The sequence below is a fragment of the Lobosporangium transversale genome, assembly GCF_002105155.1.
Source record: "Lobosporangium transversale strain NRRL 3116 chromosome Unknown BCR41scaffold_12, whole genome shotgun sequence".
NCBI classification, from domain to species: Eukaryota; Fungi; Mortierellomycota; class Mortierellomycetes; order Mortierellales; family Mortierellaceae; genus Lobosporangium; species Lobosporangium transversale.
This window is the reverse complement of record NW_019028990.1, coordinates 63,833-87,288: the sequence shown is the minus strand read 5'-3', so window position 1 is coordinate 87,288 and position 23,456 is coordinate 63,833. Positions and strand designations below refer to the sequence as shown.

The 23,456-nt window shown below is 39.4% G+C and overlaps 4 protein-coding genes across 4 annotated transcripts; 2 read left to right on the top strand and 2 right to left on the bottom strand.

The window, feature by feature from the left end:
* Window positions 1-2,072: 2,072 nt before the first annotated feature.
* On the bottom strand, window positions 2,073-3,851 carry BCR41DRAFT_377308 (POT family-domain-containing protein; the record flags this gene model as incomplete). The annotated part of the gene is made up of 2 exons (XM_022027094.1): window positions 2,073-3,523; window positions 3,704-3,851. The coding sequence occupies 2 exons, from the start codon at window positions 3,849-3,851 to the stop codon at window positions 2,073-2,075; spliced, it is 1,599 nt and encodes a 532-aa protein (XP_021882739.1).
* Window positions 3,852-6,266: 2,415 nt separating this feature from the next.
* On the top strand, window positions 6,267-8,527 carry BCR41DRAFT_334628 (transmembrane amino acid transporter protein-domain-containing protein). The gene is made up of 2 exons (XM_022021942.1): window positions 6,267-7,019; window positions 7,171-8,527. Exons 1-2 carry the CDS (start codon window positions 6,742-6,744, stop codon window positions 8,219-8,221), a joined length of 1,329 nt encoding a protein of 442 aa, XP_021882738.1. The 5' UTR covers window positions 6,267-6,741; the 3' UTR covers window positions 8,222-8,527.
* A 729-nt stretch (window positions 8,528-9,256) lies between these two features.
* Window positions 9,257-10,976, bottom strand: BCR41DRAFT_369450 (hypothetical protein; the record flags this gene model as incomplete). The annotated part of the gene is made up of 4 exons (XM_022026459.1): window positions 9,257-9,607; window positions 9,736-9,746; window positions 9,995-10,163; window positions 10,302-10,976. 4 exons carry the CDS (start codon window positions 10,974-10,976, stop codon window positions 9,257-9,259), a joined length of 1,206 nt encoding a protein of 401 aa, XP_021882737.1.
* Window positions 10,977-12,161: 1,185 nt separating this feature from the next.
* BCR41DRAFT_369449 (P-loop containing nucleoside triphosphate hydrolase protein) lies at window positions 12,162-17,685 on the top strand (the record flags this gene model as incomplete). Its single annotated transcript, XM_022026458.1, has 16 exons — window positions 12,162-12,164; window positions 12,333-12,506; window positions 12,659-12,760; window positions 12,900-13,008; window positions 13,119-13,132; window positions 13,230-13,370; window positions 13,469-13,546; window positions 13,626-13,710; window positions 13,809-13,912; window positions 14,006-14,115; window positions 14,216-14,399; window positions 14,496-15,819; window positions 15,946-16,037; window positions 16,127-16,383; window positions 16,522-17,569; window positions 17,653-17,685. 16 exons carry the CDS (start codon window positions 12,162-12,164, stop codon window positions 17,683-17,685), a joined length of 3,858 nt encoding a protein of 1,285 aa, XP_021882736.1.
* Between the last annotated feature and the right edge of the window lie 5,771 nt (window positions 17,686-23,456).

The window sequence follows — 23,456 nt, the reverse complement described above, 5'->3', positions numbered from 1 at the left end:
CCCCATTAGACAAACATCAACTATTTTTTTAGTGTTTAAGCCTTTGCATTAAAAATGCATCCCCACTTGCATGCACACGATATCCCCCCTCCTTCTCCCTTTTGTGAATATATAAATATGTTGTCAAAGGGTTTTATTCTTTGCCGTCCATCCAGCTGAACCAGATCCTCTTACCAAAAAAAATAAAAAATAAAAATAAAAGAAAAAGGTCAATCTTACTAAACAGATTCCAGATCCAACCATTGCTCGATCTCACAGAAACAAAAAGAAAAATAAAAAAAAAACGCAATTGCTATCGTCACAAAGCATTTAGTGATAGGACCCTGCTGGTTACTCTAACGTCTAAATACACTAAAATAACAACGATGTCATGACTCTATCATATCTCAATACATTTCTTTTTCTTTCTTTTCTTTTTTACATGGAATGGAGCTTGATAGGAAGAAATAATAATAATAATAATAATAATAATAATAATAATAATAATAATAATAATAATAATAATAATAATAATAATAATAATAATAATAATAATAATAATAATAATAATAATAATAATAATAATAATAATAATAATAATAATAATAATAATAATAATAATAATAATAATAATAATAATATATATAAAAACAAAATAAAAAAAAGGATTACTCCATAATGTTTTTGCTATCTTAGTACAAACCACATGTGCTTTTTACATCTCTCTCCCCCTTCTCCTCGTCTCATTGTTCGTTCATTGACAAATGCGGACATTTCAACCGAATGATGGACTAAGGAACGGAAAGGAAGGAGAGAGGAGATAGGAGCGTTCTTTCTTTCCACTGGTTTATTCATGCTCTTCTTTTTCTTTGCGTCTTTTTTATCTTTTTTTTTTTCTTTCTTTCTTTCTTTCTTTCTTTTTTTCTTTCTTTCTTGGTGTACAACTGCGCTCTCACCTCCTTTTTTAAACTCATCGTTAGATCTTGAATTTGCTTACCACACCCAAAAAACCGGACACGATAAAAGTACGAATATGGAGCTTTGGACTGAAAAAGTCTATGTCTGCAGGCAATTAGGAACCTGATCGGCCAATCCCATGAACAAAATAAAAAAGTGAGCACAACAAAATGAAACAAAATAAAAAATAAAAATCTTCTTTCTATATTCATCCAGTTTAAGGACCCAATTAAAACGTAGAGATACTAGAATTAATTAACTCTTTCATATAATTAAATAAAGTATATAAATATATATATATATACCATGTATATATTATATATATCTTATTTGTATTTAAAAGTATAAATATATATGATACTATATCTGCATGTGATATACATGAATATGTATATACATTATCATGCACGTAAAACACATTTTTGGTATCTGGCATCCTTCTCCCCCTTGTCCTCAAACAGAATCTGACACAGCTTGCATTATCCGGAACTTGATCGCTATGATATGAAGATGTGATCGATCCCATTTGCCCTACACCATCTTTTGTTGAAATGAAAAAAAAAAAAAAAAAAAAAAAAAAAAAAAAGGAGACAGAGAAGAAGAGTATAAATAAACGAAACTGGAACTGTTTACTTTTTTTTTCTTTTCGTGTCACCATCAACATCAACACCGCTCTTTTTTTTTTTTCTCCTCGGCGAAAGTTTTTTTTTTTTTTTTTCGGTAAGGCATTGGACATTCTTTCTTCCAGAAAGCATGGAATGGGAAGCATAGCGATTTTTTTTTTTTTTTTTTTTTTTTTGACATGTTTGTAGAATGAATGTGCTACGACGACTGCCTTTTTTCATTGAGTTTAATGAATAAAAATGTAATATGGTTAAATATATATCCAAATTCTGAAAGTTTATTTCTTCAGTACAATTACAATGACAATAAAACAAAAAGGTAAACCACATATTTCTACGTTATATACACAACTATAAAAAAGAAAAAAGAAAAGAAAAAAACAAAGCAAAGCAAACTAAACAAAAAAAAAAAAAAAAAAAAAAAGTCTTTTCAATCTTGATCGAAAAAACAACATTGTTTCTTTTTCTTTTTTTTTTTTTTTTTTTTGCTTTCTTTTCCTTCTTTCTTTCTTTTTAAATCGTCCTGTCAAGATATGAAAACTTCCATGCAAAGAGTATAGTCATGATAAACATGGCCACAGCCTGTGCAGCATACACATACACAAAATTGGGATCATTACTCCAGATGGCAAGAATCATTCCAATCAACGATCCAAATGCGTTCGTCGCCAAGAACAGCGCCATCACAACCGACTTGAGCTCCGGCGCCGCTGAACGGAACGCAAACTCAAGACCCGTAGCCGATGCAAAAATCTCTGAAATTCCAATCAAAATATACGCAGGCAATTGAGTCCAGATCGTGATCTCATTAATCACATCCTCCTTGTTGGTCGGGATCTGGATAATCCGGTTAGGGTCCTTGGGATCCTTGCCTGTAAAATCATAATATGGAGGGCTCTTGTACAAGAAATGCTGGAGTACCGTGACGTAGACAAAGCAGAACGTGACAATGGTGAAACCAATGATGATACGGTTGATCGGTCCCAGTTTAAAACCAGCTTTACGGAGAAGAGGAAAGATAATGAGATCGAGAATAGGGATAAAGATGACAATGACCGCAGAGTTGACAAACGACAGTTGCTCGGGCTTGAGCCAGCTCGGACGAGTCATGTTCACAGCCATGTTGATAAAGTTGTCGTTCATATTGTTGTAAAGTGCCCAATAAACGGGGTACACCATAAAGACTTTGCATGCATGATAGGTACGTTCAAGGTCATTCACAAATTTGTTGCTCCACTCGTGTGTACCGTCATTGGCAGCAGCTGCACTTTGGATCCAGTGAGTACCCGGGGGATGGCTACGACGGTTCTTGAAAGCAAAGACGATACAACGGAAAGTCTGTCCGAGGATGTTCCCTTGAGGCGGACGATCATAGTACTTGGGACGGCCGAGAGCAAAGATGATGATCCCAACAACAAAGACGATGGCTGGAATCATGAATGCCAAATCCCAAGCCTTCCCAGAGACAGCTGGCGTGATTGCCTGTCCCAACATTCCACCAACGTTAATGGACATGTAAAAATACCTGAAAACACGTTCCACAGTGATGGCATGGTTGATTGTCACTCCACTCTTGGTTGGATGAGGATAATTCTCAGCAGGGATTTGCTCGGCAGCGAACGTGGAAACGTTGGATTTAATACCCCCGGTTCCCCAGGAAATCATACAGTACAGCGCAACAATGAACCCAGGCAAGCCCACATTGTCTTTAAGAGAATCAATTGAAGAAATCGTCAACAGAACAAGACCAGCAGTGTAAAGAATCGAGAAGATCAAAATCGTCTTGAACTTTCCGAGCCATTTATCGGCAACGATGGCACCGAAAATAGTGGTGATATAAGAAAAGAATGCGAAGCCACGAGAAATCGCAGTGGCACTGCCCTTGGACAGTTCAAGGTGGAAAAGCATATAACGCTGAAACAACATGGAAGCGCCATAAAACGAGAAACGCTCACATAGCTCAGCTAAGGAGTAATAAAAAAAAAAAAAAAAAAAAAAAAAAAAGAAAGAAAGAAAAGAAGGGTTCAACAGCCTGTTTTTAGAAAAAAAAGTTGATTGTACTTTTTTTTTTTTTTTTTTTTTTGGATTTGACAAAGAATAGAGATCAGAGAGTCAAGAATGAAACCAGAGGCGTCAACACTTACTGACGATGATGAGCCAGGCAGGTATAGGAATAGGACCAGGGGCCTGTATATTATTATCAACAGGAGTATCCTCAGCGATCTCCTTCATTGGAGGGATCTCTGATTGATTGTTGGGGAGCTTCTCTCCCGTCACGGTCGTTTCGGCCATGTGGATTAATAAATAATGACAATGCAGAGGCTGAAGCGAAGAGAAAGATCAGAAAGAGGTAACAAGAAGAGAGAAGGAAAGGAAAAGGAAAAGGAAAAGGAAAAGGAAAAGGAAAAGGGAAAAGGAAAGAGCGAGAAGGAACAAGATTGATAAAGAAAAAGAGATCAAAGTGGAGTAGAAAACAAAAGGATTTTGGTATCAAGATCGGTCAGTAGACAAAGAGACAGATAAAAAAAATAAAAGAATTGAAAAAGGGCTATCTATGTGAGTGGCTGTCATCGAGGGTTGTTTAGTCCAGAAAAATGTCTTGGATCTCTTGGCTCTCACGAATGTTTGACTCAAAGTCCTGTGATAACGTGTCATGGAAATGGGTAACGCTTTAATTTAACTTTACACGCTATCTCTTAGTACCAATTCAAATAAAAAGCAACTCGCTCTCCCAACCCACCTTTCAACAATGACACAATGGCCATCCATGAGTTATGAATCCATGTCACATACTCTATATTTTCATTTATACCTCGCACTCATCTTCTGTACCCTTGTTATCCATTATAGCCCCTTTAGATCCTTTGGTTTCGCAAGAAAAATCGTGAAGACCAGCATAGCAAACATTACCTGTTTATCAGGGCTCATTCGCAAAAATCATTGCACATCAAAGAGATAAAAAAAAAAAGAATCTTTTCTTCAACTAACCTATGCACTATACAATATCTCAGCAAGTAGATCAGACTGAATGCAATGTTCGACGAAAAAAAAAAAAAAAAAAAAAGAAATGAAAAAACAGTGGCCTTCTCGAAACAATTCCTGTCAATTAATGGTATTGGAGAGAAGGCCCTAGTTTAATACTATTGCTGTCTATGATGTAAAGGATGTCTATTTCAAGGTTCCGATTGTCCATGTGGATTGCTAATATAGTTCTATTCTACAACATGTAGGCTATGTAGGGTTCCCTATTAACGTAGAATACCATACTAGGAAACCATCTGCAGGTACGACCAAGCTGTTCTTTCTTTTTTTTTTTTTTTTTTTTTTTTTTTTGGCTCTCTTAAAAAACCATAGATAAGTCGGAATCTGAATTAAGTTCACATGTAAGTTTTACAACTCTTGACTCTTGATCGAACGAGAGGAGACTACACGACTTCTTCCGCACGCAACTTGTTGGTGGCCCGAATGAATGATTGGTTTCATAGACCGAGTATAGGTATTTCCACACGGAGTTTAATGGACCAGACATTCTCCAGTGTTTCTTTACTTTTTTACTCAAAATGATTTGCTTGTCCAAAAAAAAAATAAAAACTGGCCGAGCCACACTTGTACTCTCACGTGAATACGATCTGTGTGACAAACAGAAGCAAAGGCCACCGTGTTTGTATATAATTAATATAGTCGCTACATCGTGGGAATAAGGATAATAAGGATAGACAAGTTTCCACAATCTCAAATCCCCCAACCTATCCCTAGACTTTACAATCCTCATCACAATTGTTTACAACACAACAGCACACGTTTCTAAATAGATGGTGAGAATTCCCTGCGATCAAGAATTTATAGTCTATCTTGTACAACTACTAGGGCTTTATTTTTTCCGATTCGAAAAAGTGTGAATGAGCCTTGTGGGGATAGTAATCTCCGCCAGTTGTCCTCCAAAGCCCTCTATTACCAATGACTCTAATGTTCTAGGTTCCATCTCTTCCATGGTGGCTTTTTTTTTTTTTTTTTTTTTTTTTTTTTGAATTAGACTGCTCCGATATGGCGCGATGTCTACTCGTCTTCATCCTCAATTGATCACATGCACTTCATATCCTTGTCTTGTGTACTGGTCGAGACTTGATAGGTTGAAAGATCATTGTGAAATTAACTTTCCTTATACACCTCGTATCCTTTGTCTGGGCCACAGGACACATCCAGGGTTCTGGATAATATCAATATCAGTAACCATTATCGACGACACAGAGGAAGGGGCTGCGAGCATGTGTATAGAGTTTGTAAGGGTATAATAGGAGAGTACTCAAGGGTATGAAAGCGCATATGGACTTATGTAGGAAGCACAGCAGAAAGGAATAAAATACAGAATATGATCAATGACGAAAGTGGGGTTGAGGATAAGCATTTGATGGTACTCAGCCCAATCAGAAGTACGGGCTATTCTCGGCATTGATTCTCAGGAAATACCCAATAGCTTTTGGTTTAAATAATGGCGAGCTTACTTCGGTTTTAATGCAATGCCCTGGAGGTTGTCCTAATGAGGACAAAATGTAATGATATGACGACAAATTACAATAATTATATCTGTGTACATGTAGGACGAAAGCAGGGTCTTGGGATGTACAGAATATAGAAATATTTATAAGTATAAATATTTATCCTACAAGTGGATTTTCTGCCCTAAACCCGTTTCAAAACAATCAAACTCCGGTACCTTCAGGGAGAACCACTCCTGTGGAATATAGCGCTCGATGGCGTGCTTCGACAAAAAAACGGCCACATAGCGCTGCAATTATTCTTGAACAACCCCTTGATTGTCGTCTAATAACAAGGCATTTAAAAAGGACATCGATCGATCCCAAATCCTTTTTTTTTTACAACACACATAACCCCATAATCCTTCTTTCTGTTCACTCTCATCTATTTACGCTTTCAGACTCCTATCACTCTCTTCCGTTCTCCACATCCCTTACGATAACTACCACTACGTCTGTCACTACTTCCACTAGCACCGCCACCCACCATAAATATATACCGTTACCAATACCCACTACCACTAATACTATTATATACTACAACTACTATTACTAGCACTTAGTACCATATCATCACTACAATCATTACATTGAATCCTCTTCTCGTCGTTATCTAACAATCTCAAACAGCAGACATAAAAAAAGGAATGTCAAAGAATACAGAGAAATTCAACGAGAGCGAAATAGAGAGTGATGCCTCTAGTGGATCTCTTGATGGAGACATCTATGCTAATGCACCAGCGGGCAAAGCCACGAACTTTCAAGCCTACGTCAACATTGTCAGTGTACTTGCTGGCGCAGGCACTCTTGGACTTCCAGCTGCTCTTCGTGATGCAGGTTGGGTCGGTCTTATTGTCCTTGCTCTTGCATGTGCCATGGCGATTTACTCATATCAAAAACTAATCAAGTGTCTATATTATAACGGGTAAATCATACTGCATTATCTAATTCGGACTTTTTTTTTTTTTTTTTTTTTTGTTTATCTTTTAAAAGAAAAAAAAAAAAAAAAAAAAAAAAAAATTCTATACTAATTTTATCATTTGTGTTAAAAAAAAATTGGATTGGCTTTGATGTAGTCAGACTCGGTTGAGAGAATACCCCGATGTTGCCCATGCGGCTTTTGGGCTGCCAGGGCGAATCATTGTCACATTCTTCTACAACTCCATTGCTTTGGGTGGACCTATCCTATACCTCATTTTGACCGGAACCAATATCCACGATCTTGCTTCCTCCGTCGGCAGTACCATTACTTTGAAGCAATGGATCATGATCGCTGCAGGCATCATGGTAGTACCTATTATTCTTACCAAGACCATGCGTGAGGTCGCTTTCCTTAGTATCTTTGGTGCTCTCTCTACGGCCATTGTCGTCTTCATTGTCATGGTCGCAGCCATTGTTCACTCTAAAGAATTTGATGAAGTTCTTAAGCCCAATGGGGTGATCGAGCCTGTAAGCCATGTTGCAGTCATTCCCCGTAACCTGCCTCTCGCCCTCGCTACGTTCGCTTTCTCTTATGGTGGCAACGTTGTCTTTCCTCACGTAGAGGAGAGTATGAAGCACAAGCGTGCTTGGAACAAGATGGTCCTCTGGGGGACATTGACTGTCACTCTTCTCTACTTTCTCTGTTCAATCTCTGGATACGCAGTTTATGGCGATATTGTCAAATCACCCATCTATTTGAATCTCCCTGGTGGAGCCACCCGTACCATCTCCACGATTACTATCACACTCCATGTCTTGTTGGCGATCCCTCTTTTCATGACCACCTTTAATCTCCAGGTGGAAACCGCACTGAAGCTTGATTCCCGTGGACTGTCGACCAAGACTGAATTCATTTACCGTGCCATCATCCGTACTCTGTCCATGGTCCTTGTTGCCACTGTTGCGTTGTTCTTCCCGTACTTTGGTCAGATGATGGCATTGCTTGGGGCCTTGAGTGATGGCATGTTGACGTTTGTCTTCCCCGTGCTATTTTATCTCAAACTCTATGGCTTTAAGAGGGTTGGCAAGCTCGAGTTGGCTGTGATGGTATTCATCATTATTGTGGGCACAGCTGGATCTGCCATTGGAACGGTGGATGCTGTCAAGGAACTCGCAAAGGCATATCGGGGTGAATTAGATCACTAAATAGTATATACATATTTTTATTTATTACCCTAATATTCCATCAGATAACGGAATGTGGGGAAGACATACGAAACGAAGCCTTTAATAGTTTCAATACCATTCATTTCGCTATTCGTCAGCTATTAGATATATAGTCATTGCAGTTATCAGTAACCATTCATATTGTATATATTTACCACTATTATCGTTATCATTATTATTGTGATCATCATTATCATTGTTATCACTGTTATCATTATCATTATCATTATCATTATCATCATTGTTATTATTATTTATTTTTAAAATAAATCTACCTGATTGAAGTGTATATTGAAGCTAATCTATAATGGATGAGAGACTTTGGCAACAAACCCGTTTGGATTTATCTAATTCTAACTCCATTTGTGAAGATCTTTTTTATCAACAAACTTTTTTTTTATTTTTTGACAAGAAGTGGTGTATGGTTAAAAGCAGTCTTTGAAGGGCAAAAAGTTTTTCTAAATTGTTGTGTGTGTGTGACAGAAAAGTGGGACTGGTTTTAATGGGGAGTAGAGGATTGGACGAGGGATGAGAAGAGTATAAATATTGGATCGACACGGCAAACTTTTTAAATTTTTTTCCTTGAACAATTCTCTCCCGTAAACACACGGGAGACCTAGGGAGATTAAAGTTGTCGCTTGGTCTTTCTGTGGCCTTGCGTCCGTTCCCCTCTTTTATAGCAAGCAAAACTCCTCGAAAGGGAGAGCCTCATTCTGCGGAACGCCCCCAGGTCAGCCAGGGTTTTCCTTCCTGAAAAGGCTGAAATATATAGACATATTTATATATTATCCTATCCATCCATGTTCGTCATCAATATCATCATCAACATTATCAACATCAACATTGTTATAATCATAGCCAAATATATACCAATAATAACAATAATAATCAACACTGCCTTCTTGCAGGAGAGATGGGAGTGGTGGGAGAAATAAATTATATTAACACTATTTAACGATACAATGTTCTTTCTTTTCTTTTCTTTTTTTTTTGGGGGGGGAGGGGGGATGTACTTCAATACAAGGCTTTGACCATGCCCCGATCTTCGATCCGAGGAAGGAATGAAAGCTGTGGCCGGTCACGCATGACTAGATCAGCCAACATCCTTGTGAACCACTTTGGGAAAAACTTTAGGACAATCTCACGCACCCAGTGAGCGAAGGTGCCTCTGGAAGCCACAAAGCGACCAAATATCCTAGAGCCGATCACAGCTTTTCGTGCTGCACCAGATCGTTGCTGATAGTAGGTCTGGAAGACACGTTCGAAATCAGTAGTGGTTGTGCCTTTCATCTCATGAAGGAGGTTGACAAGACAGAGACCATCCAACATTGCATGCACAGCTCCCTGGCCTGCAAATGGGAGCACCTTTTTTTTTTTTTTTTTTTTTTTTTTTTTGGAAAAATCAATTGGGTTCGTTAAAAAGAAAAACTAAAAAGTTAGGTGAGGGAACTTAAACTGGGAAAAGAGGTTTTTACGTCCATCAAAAAATTTACCTTGTGGCATGCTTTGAAAAAAAAAAAAAAAAAAAAAAAAAAAAAAAAAAAGCTTCTTACAATTAGCATTAGAGAAAAAAGGAATAAGAAATGTTTTTTTTTTTTTTTTTTTTTTTTTTTTTCTTTTTTTGGCTGTGTTACTTACCATCTCCTAACAAGACAATGCGTTTACTATGCCAAGTCTCAAAAAACTTTTCTTCAAGTAGAACGGATGAGACCAAGTCCTTGGGTGTTGTTTTGATAATGTCCCCAACCTTACAGCCATAGACGGTAGGAACATCATTGATCTCCTCGAGTATTTGCAGAGTGTTCGTTGATCCTTTGCCCCAGTATCCATCCAGACCCTCCATCAGGTTATGTGATCCAGGTTCGATCTCGCCACCATAGCACCAAGAGATTTTATTGCCACCGATAGGACTCAACCAAATCTTGATATCGTGAACAGCAAAAAATGATCGTCAGAAACAGAAAGAGTGGCAAAAGTCAGCTTATTGATCACGGACATGTACGTACATTTTCTCATGCATACAGACGTGCCTGCATAGGTATCAAAGGGCGCGGCTTACCGAAAGACTGCGTTTTCTCATCAGGACGAGCTCAAATTCCGAAAACCTTTGTTCCACTGTAGAGAAAACCTTGGGGTCAAGAGGTGTGGAAACTCCGAGGACACACAGATGCGTGAGCTTCAGGGGTTCAGCATCCTCAAGTGGTAAGCGGCCCTCCATTTGCAGACCATGATACATCCTTTCGCGAACTTTGCTATACGCTCCATCTGCACCGACAACCATATCACTCCAGTATTCGGAACCATCAGAACATCGACATAGTACCCCAAAGTCAGTCTCGGCCACATCCACCACAGCCTTTTGGAGAAGGATTTTACTTTTTGGGACGTACGACATGAGTAATTTGAAGAGTTCAGGTCGAGACATCACATAGCCGTGATAGCCATAGTGTTTTTCGCCAAATGTAAAATCAATTGTGCCAATAGGGGAGAGATCATCATTTTGAAGGTGAAAGGCACCGATAGGTTTAGCAATCTTTTGGATCTCAGGCCAGAGACCGAGTTGTTCCATGAGCCGAAGTGAGCAAGCATTGAGTGCGATGGTACTGCCCATGGTCCGGAGGCCTGAGGAGCGCTCTAAGACGACGTAGTCGATATTAGCGGCTGAAAGCATGATGGCTAGGGTGAGACCACCTATGCCGCCACCAGCAATCGTAACAGTGAGCTTGGGAGGCATTTGTAAAAAAAAAAAAAAAAAAAAAAAAAAAAAGATGATTAAGAAGAGGAGCGGAGGTTTTTCCTTTTTTTTTTTTTTTTTTTTTTTTTTTTTAGCTGTGATTGCTATCGTTGCTATCGTTTCTATCGTTGCTGTGTGTTTGCAGTGTTTTACTATGGTATATAGAAGACAAATCGCCAAGGGAGGAGGAGACGAAACAACGGAAGCTTTGGGTCATAAAGTGGGTCGTTGGACGAAGGGAGAAAAAGAAGAGAAGGCAAAAAAAAAAAGAAAAAAAAGAAAAGATCTTTATGCCACATTTGACACAAGAAGAGACATGGGTGTTGGTTAAGTATTGTTGGATATGCATTGTTAGAGTCATCTGTTTGGATTATTGATGTTAAATTGATGACAATGAACGTCTTCTTTGACACTTTTTGTAAAAATAAAATTAAATAATAATTTTTTAAGAAAAGGCGGGCTGCAAGAAAGTGGCAAAGAGAGGCCAAAGATGGAAAGTCTTTTGGGATGCACAGGCAAAGCATATCGCGTACAGTACAATAAGTGCATGCAATCAAACATTATCCACACCTTTGCCAAAAAACATAAAACAACGATGCAATGCATAATAAGCATTGTCCCCTAACACCGTGCTGATGTTATAGAGTGTTGGACCTTCCAGGGTCCAGATGAGTGAATATTAAGTCCATGGTGCATTGATTCTTTTTTACATTTTTGTCTCCACATCTCCACATCTCCACCATGGTCGGATACCACGCGTATACACCTTTTTTAAGTCCCAAGACGCTAATGCTTTCCGTGATATATAATCCAACATTGCATATGAGTCCACTTTACTGAAGTAGGTCTTTACACTATGGTTACATGGGCCCTTAAAAAACCTGATTTGTCTGCAACAATGCACCACAGCCTACAGAGATATGAGCACGATAAATTAAACAAACAGGCACGGTTGCACTAAAAACGTCATTAATATCCCAGTAATTCATGCTCTTTCTCTTTCTTCTTCGTTTCCTCATCATAATCTTTCATTTCATCTCGTTTCTTCATCTCTTTATTCTTTTCTTCGCTCTCCCTTTCATTTCCCTTTCTCCCTTCATCCTCTTCTTCTTCTTCTTCTCCTTCTCCTTCTCTTCCTTCTCTTCTTTTACTTATTTTTATTTCTATTTATTTTTGTAGACAGTCATGGTAATAAAAAAAAAAGATGCAATTTTACATCATTCTTCAAAAAGGAATCACATGCACATGGTCAAATTCTTGAGCATCTCAACTGTGTTTGAGTATAAGGACATCGTTGAGCCTAGAGTTTTGACCTATCCCATCTTTTTTCTTTCTTATTGCTATTTCATATCATAGGCACCAAAGTCAAAGAAGGGCAATGCCACAAATGCCCCACAAAAGGCTAATTTTTTTCAGGAGAGTGTCAAGAAAAAGTCGGCTGGAGTGAGCGACATGACTCTTTTGACAAAGGTTCAGAACGAGACCATCAATGAGAATCTGAAAAAACGTTTTGAAAACCAAGAGATCTATGTAAGAAACTGGTTCAATGGGACGACAAAGACTTGTGAAATAATATTAATAAAAAAGAAGAGCAATATAATAATAATATGTGCTGCATATTTAAAAATATATAATTTATCGTTCTGTTCCTTAATGTCTTTCTTTTTTTTTATTTTTTTTAGACCTACATTGGACATGTGTTGATTAGTGTCAACCCCTTTCGCGATCTTGGGATCTATACTGATGAGGTCTTAAAAAGCTATCAAGGCAAGAATCGACTCGAGGTACAGCAATGATGTCGACTCAAAGCAAAAAAAAACAAAAACACGCAATCGAAACTGAGCTGCGCGTGACATTGGATTCTTGTGGAACAAGAGATATTGAAATCTGACGCATTTTTTTATTTTTATTCTGGGCTTTCAGGTACCTCCTCACGTTTATGCTATTGCAGAGAGTGCTTACTATACAATGAACGCCTACAAGGAAAACCAATGTATTATTATCAGTGGTGAATCTGGCGCAGGAAAAACTGGTGAGAAAAATCGTCTACAGTAAGCTGGGAAGAATCGCTCTTACATAAGAGTTGGTACTAAATTTTTCTTTTTTTTAAAAAAAATACCCTGAAATTCTCAATCATGATAGAGGCTGCCAAGCGAGTAAGTTACCAAACACATGCGAGGCCAAGCAATTGTTTATATTGCGCTGAAAACCCCTCGATCTCATAATTTCGATTTTTTTTTTTTCTTTTTGTAGATTATGCAATATATTGCCACAGTCTCTGGAGGAGAATCATCACAGATCAAGGAAATCAAGGACATGGTGCTTGCAACCAACCCACTTCTAGAGTCATTTGGATGCGCCAAGACACTCAGGAACAATAATTCTAGTCGTCATGTAGGCTTTGTCGTATTTGATTGGTCAACTTCTCATATATATTGATCTATGCGGCAGCAGTGACGCTAATAGTCATATACTTTATATGAAATCTACAGGGAAAATACTTGGAGATCCAGTTTAATGCTCAAGGTGAACCTGTCGGAGCTGTCATTACAAATTATCTGCTTGAAAAGGTATCAATCATGACCAATGCGGTAGTACTTTAGATTCTATTAAGCTGTGACTTATTGTGGTTTTTCCTCCCTCCTCTAGAATCGTGTGGTTGGCCAAATCGATAATGAAAGAAACTTTCATATCTTCTATCAGTATTGCAAGGCGGCGCCCTCAAATTACCAAGGTATTTTGGCGCAAAGTGCTTGTATTTTTTTCCCCTTTGTTTATTGCACATCTAAACATTGGCTAATCTTTTTTTTTTTTTTTTTTTTTTTTTTGTAGAACAATTCGGCATGACGGGGCCTGAGAGCTTTTTACTCACTAATAGAAGTGGATGTTTGAGCGTAGATGGAATTGACGATGTTCATGATTTCAGTGAAACTTTGGTAAATGGAGTTAGTTGTAGAGTTCGATGCACTGGCAGGAATAGCAACCGGCACGGAACTAATAGACTGGTGCGATGTCATCTTTCTTTATAGCAAGCAATGCAGGTCATTGGACTTTCGCAGCAGGAACAGGATGAGATTTTTCGTATGCTTGCCATCATTCTCTGGCTTGGAAATGTCCAGTTTGTAGAGAATGATAACGGGTATGCCGAAATTACGGACAATGAAGGTATGGTTCCTTGTTTTATGTATGATTTTTTTTTTTTATTTTTTTATTTTTTTATTGGTTTCATTAATTGCTAGAGGCTTTATCTCACTCGAAAAGTTCTTTGTGTCGCTGCTCTCGTCTCTAGTTATTGCCTTTATCGCATATATTATGGAGGTTGACGCTGAGCTGTTAATTAAAACCTTGACCATCCGTGTTGTCGAGACTCAGCGTGGAGGACGACGTGGGTCCATTTTTGAGTCACCACTCAATTACGTTCAGGTATATAGATGAGGCATAGATAAAGCCACCTGGACTGATAATTTTTGTCAAAGAGATATCTGTTTTTACTCAAGCTGTTCAATGATACCATTATAGGCTGGTGCCGTCAGGGATGCGCTTTGCAAGGCCATCTACAATAATCTCTTCGAGTGGATTGTCAGCCGAGTCAATGTTTCGCTTCGCCAGCGTGGAGCACATGCGTACACCATTGGAGTCCTGGACATTTACGGATTTGAGATTTTCGAAGAAAACTCGTTTGAACAGCTTTGCATTAATTACGTCAACGAGAAGCTGCAGCAGATCTTTATTGAATTGACCCTCAAAACAGAGCAGGAAGAATACGTGAGAGAGAAAATCAAATGGACTCCTATCGACTTTTTCAACAACAAGATTGTGTGCGACTTAATCGAGGAAAAACGTCCACCCGGCATTTTCGCTGCTATGAACGATGCTTGTGCCACAGCCCATGCTGATTCAAATGCTGCTGACAACTCTTTAGTACAACGTCTTAACAGTCTCTCATCCAATCCACATTTCGAATCTCGTGGTGCTTCTTTCTTGGTCAAGCATTATGCTGGTGATGTAATGTATCAAATCTCTGGAATGACGGACAAGAATAAGGATCTACTGTCCAAGGATATCTTGACGATGATTGCTTCCACTAGCAATCAATTCCTTGCAGCACTCTTCCCTGAACCTGTTGATCTTGACAGTAAGAAGCGACCTCCTACTGCAGGTGACAAAATCAAAGCCTCCGCAGGTTTGCTCGTCCAGAATCTGATGCAGTGTACTCCATCGTATATCCGTACAATCAAGCCCAATAGTAACAAGTCGCCTACTGAGTTTGATTCAAAGATGGTTCTCCATCAAGTCAAATATTTGGGTTTGTGTGAAAACATTCGTGTCAGACGTGCAGGTTTTGCTTCTCGCCAAACATACGAAAAGTTTTTGGAGCGGTTTTACTTGCTTTCACCAAAAACCGCCTATGCTGGAGAGTATATATGGCAAGGAGATGCACGAAGTGGTGTTGAGCGTATTTTGAAAGATACCAGTGTTGCACCTGAAGAATGGCAGATGGGGACGACCAAGGTCTTTATTCGTCATCCAGAAACCCTGTTCTCGCTAGAGCATCTGCGCGACCGTTACTGGCACAATATGGCTATTCGCATCCAGCGTGCTTGGAGAAACTACATGAAATATAAGAATGAATGTGCTACCCGCATTCAACGGTGCTGGAGAAGGAACAAGGACCAAATTGGCTGGCTCCAACTTCGTGACTATGGTCACCAGGTTCTTGCTGGAAGAAAAGAGCGCCGCCGCTTCTCTCTCGTGAGCATGCGTAGATACATTGGAGATTACCTTGGTGTCAATAACAAAGGAGGCCAAGGCCAACTTATTAAGGAAGCCACTGGCATTTCTGGTACGCAATCAAAAAAAAAAAAAAAAAAAAAAAAAAAAAAAACCTGACGTCTACAGCTATGATCGAAAGCTTCAAGGATTGCAAGGCTATTTGTTCTTATTACTCACTAGTAATTACTATTTGCAGATCATGACTATGTTGTATTTTCTGCTAGAGTACAACTGCTGGTTGCTCGACCAATGCGATCAAGTAAACCCAGTCCTCGGACACTTGTTCTTGTAAGTATGCTGATGTCAACTCCATACTTTACTCATTTTCAGAAGGATGAAAAATGGATTAACCTCTTGAACTACTTATGTGTTCTTAGACTGCCTCAAACATGTACTTGGTGGTGTCCCAGCTAGTCAACAAAGTCCTGTCCATGAAGTGCGAGAGAGCTGTCATGCTCAATACCATTAAAGCAGTTTCCATCTCTAATTTGAGGGATGATTGGATGATCTTTTCTATTGATACCATGAATCCTGAAGAGGGTGATATTGTTCTCGAGTGCGACTTTAAAACCGAACTCATTGCTCATCTCCTACAGCGCTCTGGTAGTCGTATTGGCGTCAACATTGGGCCTCAGTAAGCTCTTTCTCCCCATTTCTACCCAGCAAAGAGCACGAGTATATATTGTTTGCCGCTTCTTACTAACATTATATACATATATTATTTTTCTCTCTCTTTCTTTTTTTTTTTTTTTTTTTTTTTATTATTATTTAGATTTGACTACGTCAAGAAAAAGAACAAAACTGGAACTATCAAGTTTGTGAAAGATGATCGCATCAAGACAGAGACTTACAAGAGCCATGTCGTGACAGTTCCTAGTGGTGAGCCTGCCGACAGCGCCTCGTGGCCTCCATGTGAGCGTATGGCGAAACCTGCTCGACCCATCACCTCGGGCAAGCTAATCAAGAAGGGTGGCCCCCAAAGGATGAACCAGTCTCAAAGTAGCCGTCGCCCCCCAACATCTAACAATGCCTCTGCTACTTCTAATACACGTAGCTCTGCCCAGGCTCCTGCACATACATCCGCGCCTGCATCGTCGCCCGCAAAGCGTCAAGTACCTCCACCGCCACCAGCACCAGCAGCTGAAACACCTCCTTCTCCCCCAACAAAGCCTATGTACAAGGCTATCTATAACTTTGAATCACAAGACGCAGGAGAAGTTTCGTTTGTCAAGGACGATGTAATGGAAATTTTGGAAAAGGATGAAAATGGTTGGTGGTTGGCAAAGAAGGATGGAAAGGAGGGTTGGGTGCCGAGTAACTATCTAGTGGAAGTCCCTGCACCCAAACCCGCTACAGCTCCTCCAAGCCTTCCAGCTAAACGCCAGCCTCCTCCACCCCCACCAGCGGCTGCGACAGCAGTGGCCTCCAAGCCTACTTCTAGTGATAAACCGTCCGCAGCTAGTCGCCATACTGCTGACCGCACTCCTGTCGCAGCAACAAGCAATACGAATGCTCTGCACTCAGGCTTTGGTGGACCTGGTAACGTAGGCGGTGTCCCCGGCTGGAAGGTAGCTCTAGAAGCCAAAAAAGCTGCAGCTGCAGCCGCTGCAGGTGGTGGTGGTCATACTGCACCAGCACCAGCGCCGGCACCGGCATCCAGCCCTAACCCTACACCAGCAGCTCGACGACCCGCACCTGCTGTGGCACCTAAGCCGTCAGTGGGACCCAAGCCCGTTGCTCCGCCACGCGCGCCTGTGGGAGGATCCAAGCCAACTCTACCTGCTAGACCGAACACTGGAGGAAAATCGTTACAGGAAATTGTAAGTTCTTGAACATATTATTTGCATTGATATAACACAAAATATATCCTTACTCTTTTTTTATCTTTTTTATTAAATGATAGCTTGCGGCCCGTCGTCAGCAAAACGATGATTGAATGTGAAAGATGCTTATGGTTGGGTTGTATGGACAGGAGGTATGGATAGAGGATAGAGAATAGCGAATAGAAAATCAAAAAAAAAAAAAAAAAAAAAAAAAAAAAAACATTAAAGAAATGATGTGCTATTCGTTTGTGTTATTGAAATACAAGAATCGTCGCGCCTTTGCATATTTAACTGCTTCTGCTTGTTGCAAGGGATTGAGGATACAGGGTAACGGCCTCTGTGGCCTTCATAAGAGTAAAAGTGGGAATAAAATGGTTCAAACATATCAATGTGTCTAATTATAGAGGAACATGTGCACGTTTGAATAAAATACATGTAGTCAGACAAACCTGTGTTCGACACGCAAGGTGAGTAGGGTGTCAAGCCCTCATCTCTCCCTCATAGCAAAGATTAGAGGTGGCGATACTTCCCCAAAAGAAATGTATAGAACAGAGATTATGGATAAAGAGACGTAAGCTCATGGTTGACATCATTAAACCATGCTTTTCATATTCAGTAAGTCTCTATCTTGTTGGGAAAATCCGCATCCGTCATTTTTATTTCTATTCTTTACTAGCAGGGAGGATATATTCGCTGTTCTCACTACTTAGGACGTTGATAGGGAGCTGGTGGATGGTTGCATGCTCCAATTCCAAGTACCCAAGCTCTTTACAGACTTGAAGGAATAGGTCGGTCGCAACATCGATATCATTGTTACCCTCCGAGTGATAGAGGTTGGTGCATTCCAAGAAAAGTCGTTAAAAAGTCCGACGGATGCTTACTTTCGATTAAGCGAAAGTCCGTGAGGATGAAGCTATGGTCCTTGATCTGATTGTAAAGATGCATCGGCGTGGGTCATGACAACCACCCTTTGTATGAGTATTAAGTTGGATGGGGAAGGAAAGAGTAAAGTATTCAGTTGGTTGGGAAAGTATTCATCGCCCAACAACCTGAATACTTTCCCCACTACCTGGTTCGTTAGTCATATCCGGTGATTGGGCTATATCAGGAAACAGCACGATATAATTTGGATAAATTCGCCGGTTAAGATCGCTGATCGTGAGGTACTGCATTGTGTGTATACGCAAAGGCACTAAGCCTTGTATAGAGTCAAAATAGCAACGAAAAAAAAAAAAAAAAAAAAAAAAAAGCATAAAGACAAGCATAAAGGAAGCGGAAGAAATAAAAACATGGGGAGAAAAGACTTACAATAAAGCTTCCATCCCACTACTGTAAGCGCTGCTCGTGGCCGTGGCAGTCTTCGGAATGGGCGGCGTGGCGTCAAGTGTTTTGTTTGCCCGACATTGTAGAGATTATATTGGGAAGGCTATATTGAATAGGTTATTATTAAGGAGATTGTGAGGAGTTGGTCTATGGGTAATGTACCTCTGTTTATAAGAATCCACAGTTATGCTATATGAAATGCCGTAATGCAATTATAGTATCATGAGCTACACGCATACCTTGCGACAATCTCACTTTTTTTTTATTCTCACTTACTTTTTCTCCTCCTCCAACTGATGGTTCTTGGCCAGAAGCACATGAGTGCTTTGCTGAATAAATCACCACATAGCCTCGCGCAGCCTCGGATAGGTACAACCACTGGATCAATTTGTAAGAAACGATAGCTATGCTCTATAAAAATGCCACAATGCAATTATAACCTCGTGAACTACACGCGACAACCTAGTTTTTTTTTTATCAAATAGATTCACCCTTAGCGTACATCGTCTTGTAAATGCTACCGTACGTGCGTAGCCACGTGGAATCAACAAATTTAGCGTGGCGTATAACCTCTTCCTTTGGCCTTAAGTGATGGGTGGATGAGGTAACATTGAAATTTTCTTTATTATACAGAATTAAATAAAATGGAATGAATGAAGCTAGAATAAATAGCGATAATAATTATAAAAGGAAATGATGAACAGAAGCAATGTGGATAGGAAATTAAAATGATTTATATTCAGCACTGTATTTTATAAAAATATAGAGCAACTCTTCTTCCTTCCCGGTAGTTCCGGTCCCTGACAACAACAACCGGAAATTATATCATACTAGAAATAACAATAGCCAATAAAAAAATGCCCATTTTAGGCACATTCTTCTTAGCATCAGATCTATAGTATAATTTGGGAACGTTATAGGTTCGTACACAAGGAAGAATTAAGGAATCGTTGAAGAAATATCCGATTTCCATGAGCTTGGCTGGGAAAACGTCGGTTCCGTTTATCATGTGTGTACCGTTGATGTACGGATGATCACCGGGATATGTATTATAGCAACATTTGGCGCAATCGACGACAGAAATTGGTCTGATATCACCAAGTACTCCAATACTAATGTCCGTGTCCATGATGACTTTACGACAGTTGTATTCTATCGAGTTTATAATAAATTCTCAGTACAATTGCTAACTATCAACATAACTTCCGTACTCAGAGGTTATTTGGACATACTTGATAACGCATCTATGAAGTCTTTCAAGATGCACAATTACCTTATATGTTGTAACAGGTTAATAAAGTCGACAAGGCAAACAGAATAAGGCAGAGATGAGAGATTTTGGGATGAAGTATGAAGAAAAGAGCCAAGAAGGGGGGGAAACACGCCGTATATATACTAGTCGAACGGAGGCAAGTAGGTCAAGGCAGAGGTATGGTCACAAGGCTTAAGATTTATACAATGTCAGGTAAAGGCAAAGGGGCTAAAAAGGTGTAGAACATGGTTTGTCTATTTGTCGTTCAATCCGACAGCTGTTTGCAATACTCTCTAATTTATATGTCGTCCGATTCAACAGAAGCATGTGCTGAGAAGTATGCTGTGCGACATTACCTCCCCCAGTCTCTTCTTGTGCTTCCAAAAGATGTTTACTCCCATGCCAATTGGTCCCTTGTCCAATCGTCTTTCCTCTCTCCACATGGTTTATATACCTAGACTGTCGCTTCAATGCTCTCTAAGACAAATTTTCAATGATTGCATGGATAAGGGAGGGGTCGAGAGTTTTTTTGACGCGACAAGTATTGTTTTCTACATCTGATCTCCTTTGCCAAGCCGATGATAACTTACACATAACACTCATAATTATCGCCCCCGCCTTTTTTTATTCTTTTTTTTTCTTTTTTTATTCTTTTTAACATGCAATGCAGATTCGGGTGCTGCTATAAATTAGTTCAGTAAGGGCGGGCCAAGGCGACACTTCTTGCAGAACCAGATAGAAGTAACCTATAGTAATAAATATCAACAAAGGTGTTTAAGGAACTGTGGGGTATGGTAGACTGAGAACCGGGGTGCGGTTGCTCGGTGGGTAGTATTCTAAATCATATATGCTATATCTGTCTACATGGTGCATAATCCTCTCCCACGGGGGAGACAAAAGCCGGGAGTAGTATAGTTAAGCATGTAGGCAAGGTAAGTGTATCGTGGATGGGTTAAAAGCAGGTGAGGAAAAGAATTAAACCTCCAATTGCTGTGTTTGTGATATGAGGAAAAAATTTAAACCTGCGTAATGATGGAGGGTAAAAAAAAACAAAAAGCCTAATGTTGTTTGTACATGTACATTGAAAAATAAATCTCAATTGCTGTGTTTGTAAAAATGTAAACGTCCAATTGCTGTGTTTGTAAAAATGTAAACGTCCAATTGTTGTGTTTGCGCCACAAGGCAAAAATGTAAAAAACAAAACCTTAATATTGCTTGTGCATGGTCTCAGCCTCTCAAAGGAAAAAATAAACCTATGAGCTTTATATTGCCTTTCTCTTGGATCGTGTTAATCGTCCTCTATTTTTTGTGTTGGCTTTATCAGATGGCTGTACCTTTTTTTTTTTTTTTTTTTTTTTTTTTTGGGTTATTAACCTGATGTGGCTTCATGAAATGCATTACTCATAATTACTTCCTTTTAATTCTCAACAACGTTAATCTCCAACAACACCTGCAGGTAGCAGGAGGCGCCAGAGAAACGAAAACAAGGTATCCACCAAAAGAAAAAAAAAAAAAAAAAAGTAAAAAAAGTACAAAAAGAAAATAAAAAGCAAAACAACATCGAAGACCAAAATACATAAACAAAAGATAATAGAAAAAAAAAAAGCGAAATACCTGGAAGATGAAAAAAATGAAAAAATGGAAAGGAAAGAAATAAAAACAAAATAAAACAAGACAGAAAGAGAACACAAGCCGTCAAACCTGCACCACTACCCAAGTCATCCGAATCATCAATAAAGAAAATCTAGAATACCAACAACAACAAAAAAAAAAAAATAAAAGGAATAGAACAATCAAAAGTTAACTGACAAAATAAAAAGGATAGTCTCGATGAGCCAAATCAGGAGGTCGCCTCAAAGAACTACCTCGAATGACTGCCTCGAAGGAGGATTGAACAATCGCCCCAAACAACTGCCATGAAGAACAGAAAAGCCATCTCGATCCGAAGATAACTTGGAGCGATAAGGACATCCGGTTTGCAAATGTTTTTTCTTAGATGCGTACCTTCGAACATAGATCAAGGAGCCGCATTGAAGGGCTGAAGAAGGGCCAGCGAGCACCCAAAGGTTCGCTTTGAATAATCAAAAGGCGATACATTCCATAAGCGGATCCAAAAAATGAAGAAGCAAAACAACCAACAGCAGCTGCACCAAGCCAACAGTGGCTGCAACCAAACCAAAACAGTAAAGTCTATCAATGACAACCAAAACGGCTAACGAAAACTACTAAGGCCGATCAAACAAGACATTGCCAAAAAATATAAAAAGACTCAGAGGCATTCATGTCACTTGTATCCATCCATCATATCAACTTCTAAAATACAAAGTTAATGTCCCTTGACTACTGATACCTGTATACTTTGCAGAAGTATACCTTGTATCGAAGAACGTTCACCACACCACCTTCCCAATATACGCGTTCTAGATCCCCAACATACACGTTCTAGGTTCTATACAACATGCATCATGGATGCTCTATTTGTGGTGTCCGCAGATAAACTTGTAGTTATGCTTTGATATGAATTGAATAAATATCTCATGGATCTGGTGCGTGTACCCATATCTTATTCTCACTAACTTTTGCTCCCCAGCTACTTAATTACCTCTCTGTCTAAAATTTTCATTGCACACCGGACTAAAGCCGCGTAGAGAGGCTTTCATATACCAATGACAGGGAGATGTTTGGATGGTATTTTTTGCTTGGCTCAGAAACAAATGTCTCTGGTGCAGTATGATTGAAAAAGCTTCCCCTGTCAACCTCTTCTCCTTTCCTCTTTTTTCTTTCTCTCTTCCTTTTTTTCTCTCCCCTCCTCTTCTCTATTCTCTTCACTCTAGGCCCTAGCCATCATTTTCTTCATCATTTTTATTAACCAAAAAATAAAAAATAAAAAATAAAAAACAGAGAGGTAGTAGCACTTGGTGGAAGTAGTATTTCTCCCTACGCAAACCCTAAAAGGTGGGGAAAAATCGTAGATGCGCTTAGAGAAGTGGCACACAGTTCTTCAAAGAAGCCATTGAGCTGGATCCTTTGAGCAAGCGCAGATTAGACAGCGCTCAACCAAGCCTTTGCTTTCATTATAAAACATCCAGCTTTTCTATTCCATTTACAGGGGGGGTTGAAAGTAAGAATTGCTATTTAAATATACTAATTACTGATGATAAAGATGAGGGGTACATTTTTCTTTTTGCTCATTTCTTAGATGGCTGAATGACTGGATGACGGCGAAGATGACATATTTTAATATCCCGCCAAGCCCACGAGGAGAGCCTTCTCTCCCTTTCCTTTTTTTAAACCAGTAGTTGAGTGATC

Coding starts and splice junctions, on each gene's coding strand:
- BCR41DRAFT_334628 (XM_022021942.1), top strand. CDS start 6,742: ATGTCAAAGAATACAGAGAAATTCAACGAGAGCGAAATAGAGAGTGAT. Junction 7,020..7,170: donor AAGTGTCTATATTATAACGG/GTAAATCATACT, acceptor GCTTTGATGTAG/TCAGACTCGGTTGAGAGAAT.